This window comes from Trypanosoma cruzi, assembly GCF_000209065.1.
Source record: "Trypanosoma cruzi strain CL Brener chromosome Unknown tcruzi_1047053506173, whole genome shotgun sequence".
NCBI classification, from domain to species: domain Eukaryota; phylum Euglenozoa; class Kinetoplastea; order Trypanosomatida; family Trypanosomatidae; genus Trypanosoma; species Trypanosoma cruzi.
The window spans coordinates 84263-86251 of NW_921214.1; the positions used below are offsets into that span (position 1 = coordinate 84263).

At 57.4% G+C, this 1989-nt stretch overlaps 1 protein-coding gene across 1 annotated transcript, besides 2 other annotated features; it reads left to right on the forward strand.

The window, feature by feature from the left end:
• Nucleotides 1-1989: part of a sequence feature (areas not merged during assembly with more than two copies in the genome that could not be assigned to a particular haplotype) that runs on past both edges of the window.
• Nucleotides 419-1108, forward strand: Tc00.1047053506173.310 (mucin TcMUCII, putative; the record flags this gene model as incomplete). The annotated part of the gene is made up of 1 exon (XM_815585.1): nucleotides 419-1108. One exon carries the CDS (start codon nucleotides 419-421, stop codon nucleotides 1106-1108), a length of 690 nt encoding a protein of 229 aa, XP_820678.1.
• Nucleotides 1329-1365: a sequence feature (AT_rich).

Consider the following 1989-nt stretch of genomic DNA (forward strand, 5'->3'; position numbering starts at 1 on the left):
CCAACAATCCGCGTGGTGTGCGTGGATCTCCTTTTTAATTGTTACTTTGCTTTTGTGTTGCTGTGTGCGCTGCACTTTCTTGTGTGTGTGCGCACCCTCCGTGAGGGGTGCCGACACGACGGACCGCTCTCGCCGTATGTGCATGCGGTGGAGCCTTGTGTGCCGCTCCTGTTTGCTTCTCCCTCCTCCATCTGTGTGTTGGTGTTGCGGCAGGGCTGTGTGTGTGTGTGTGCCTGCTGCCGTGGATTGGAGTGTGTGTGGTGCGTGGTGTGCGGCGTGCGGTGCATGCCTGGCTGCTGCCCTCTCCTCATGTGGTGTGCCCTCTGTGTGTGTCTGCCGCACCTCTCGTCTCCCCTGTTGCTCTCCATTTCCCTCACTGTGCAGATCAGCTCCACACCACTGAACGACCACACTCACGATGATGATGATGACGTACCGTCTGCTGTGCGCCCTGTTGGTGCTCGCCTTGTGCTGCTGCTGCCCGTCCGTGTGCGTGGCAGAGCCTGAGCCTGAAGTTGATGTTCATGGTTCTTCCAGTACGGCAATGACGAATAAAACGCAGCCAGCAGACCCCAAAGGGAAGGCCGACCTCAAACCTGATGTAGGTGTCGTTCCACCGCCTCCACCACAGCCACCAACTACTAAGCCGCATGCTGCCAATGGAAGCGGCCCCAGTCAATCGAACTCTGCAACAGGTGTAGCACCACCGGACCCCGGTCATTCAGATCTTTCAACAAAGGGACCCGTTGCAAAGCCGGGAAATGGTGGCGGAGAGGGGTCGGGATCTAACAGTACGGCAGGTCTGGGACCAAAAGTAAGTACCGAACCAAATAAATCAATGACAGAGGGTACGAAAGAGCAACAAAGTCGCACTAATACATCCGCAGAACAAAAAAATAAGGTGTCTGAAACTTCTGCCCAGACGACCACCACGACGACCACTACAACACAGGCACCAAGCACTACGACTACAGAGGCGCCAGCTGTGTCGACCACCAGCGCACCGTCACGTCTTCGCGAAATCGACGGCAGCCTCAGCAGCTCTGCGTGGGTGTGTGCCCCGCTGGTGCTCGCCGCATCCGCGCTGGCGTACACCACTGTGGGCTGAAGAGGTGTGTGCGGGCTGTGCGTGCCAGCACTCAACCGCGGGGATTTGTGCGCGTGTGTTGTTGTTCACTGTATAAAATAAGAGGAAATAATGATTGTGTTTTGCTTCACTTGCTTCTGCTGCCGTGCTGTGTGCTCCGCGTTGTGCCCCGCATCCGCCACGTTGAACGCATCGCGGACACACTCATAAGCATGCGCACTGGAGCCCTGGGTTTGTTTTCTTTTTTAATTATTGTTTTTTAATTATTGTTTTTTATTGCTTTTTAAACTTGTGGTTTGCGGTGCGGTGCGCGAGCTCTGCAATCGTACTGATTCCATCTGTCTCGTGGTGTGTGCGCTGATGCTGCTGGGGTGCTGCCATTTGTTGCTGTGCGGTGGTGTAGCGGCTGTGTCTCCCTTTTGTTTTTCTCGTGCTATCGCAGGTTGGCTCCGCAGCGTTAGGCGACTCCACTGTTTGTGATGATGACTGGCCGTGTGCTCTGCGTCCTGTTGGCCCCTGCAGTGATGTGCAGCTGCTTGTGCGTGTGAGTGACGGCTGCTGCGACGGGGTGCGTGTGCGGCCGCGGGTGATGGCGCGGTGACTGCTGGGCACGCGCGGGGTGTGATGGCTGCGGAAGGTGGACCCGTGGCCGGTGGCTCTGGACGAAGGGGGAATGTGAACTCTGAGGACAATAGCAATCAGGAAGAGGAGGAGGGTGGGGGAAGCATTGAGGGTGAGGACCCCAATCCCACCTCGGGAGGACCACTCACTGCTCGGACGAGGCAGGACCAATCCAGCAGCGACCCACTGCGAAGTGGCACTTGCAATCCGTCCGGCACTGGCAGCGCGTCTGCTGCTCGGATGCGTGCAAGTGGACCGGAGTCTTTGGGCGGAGGGCAATC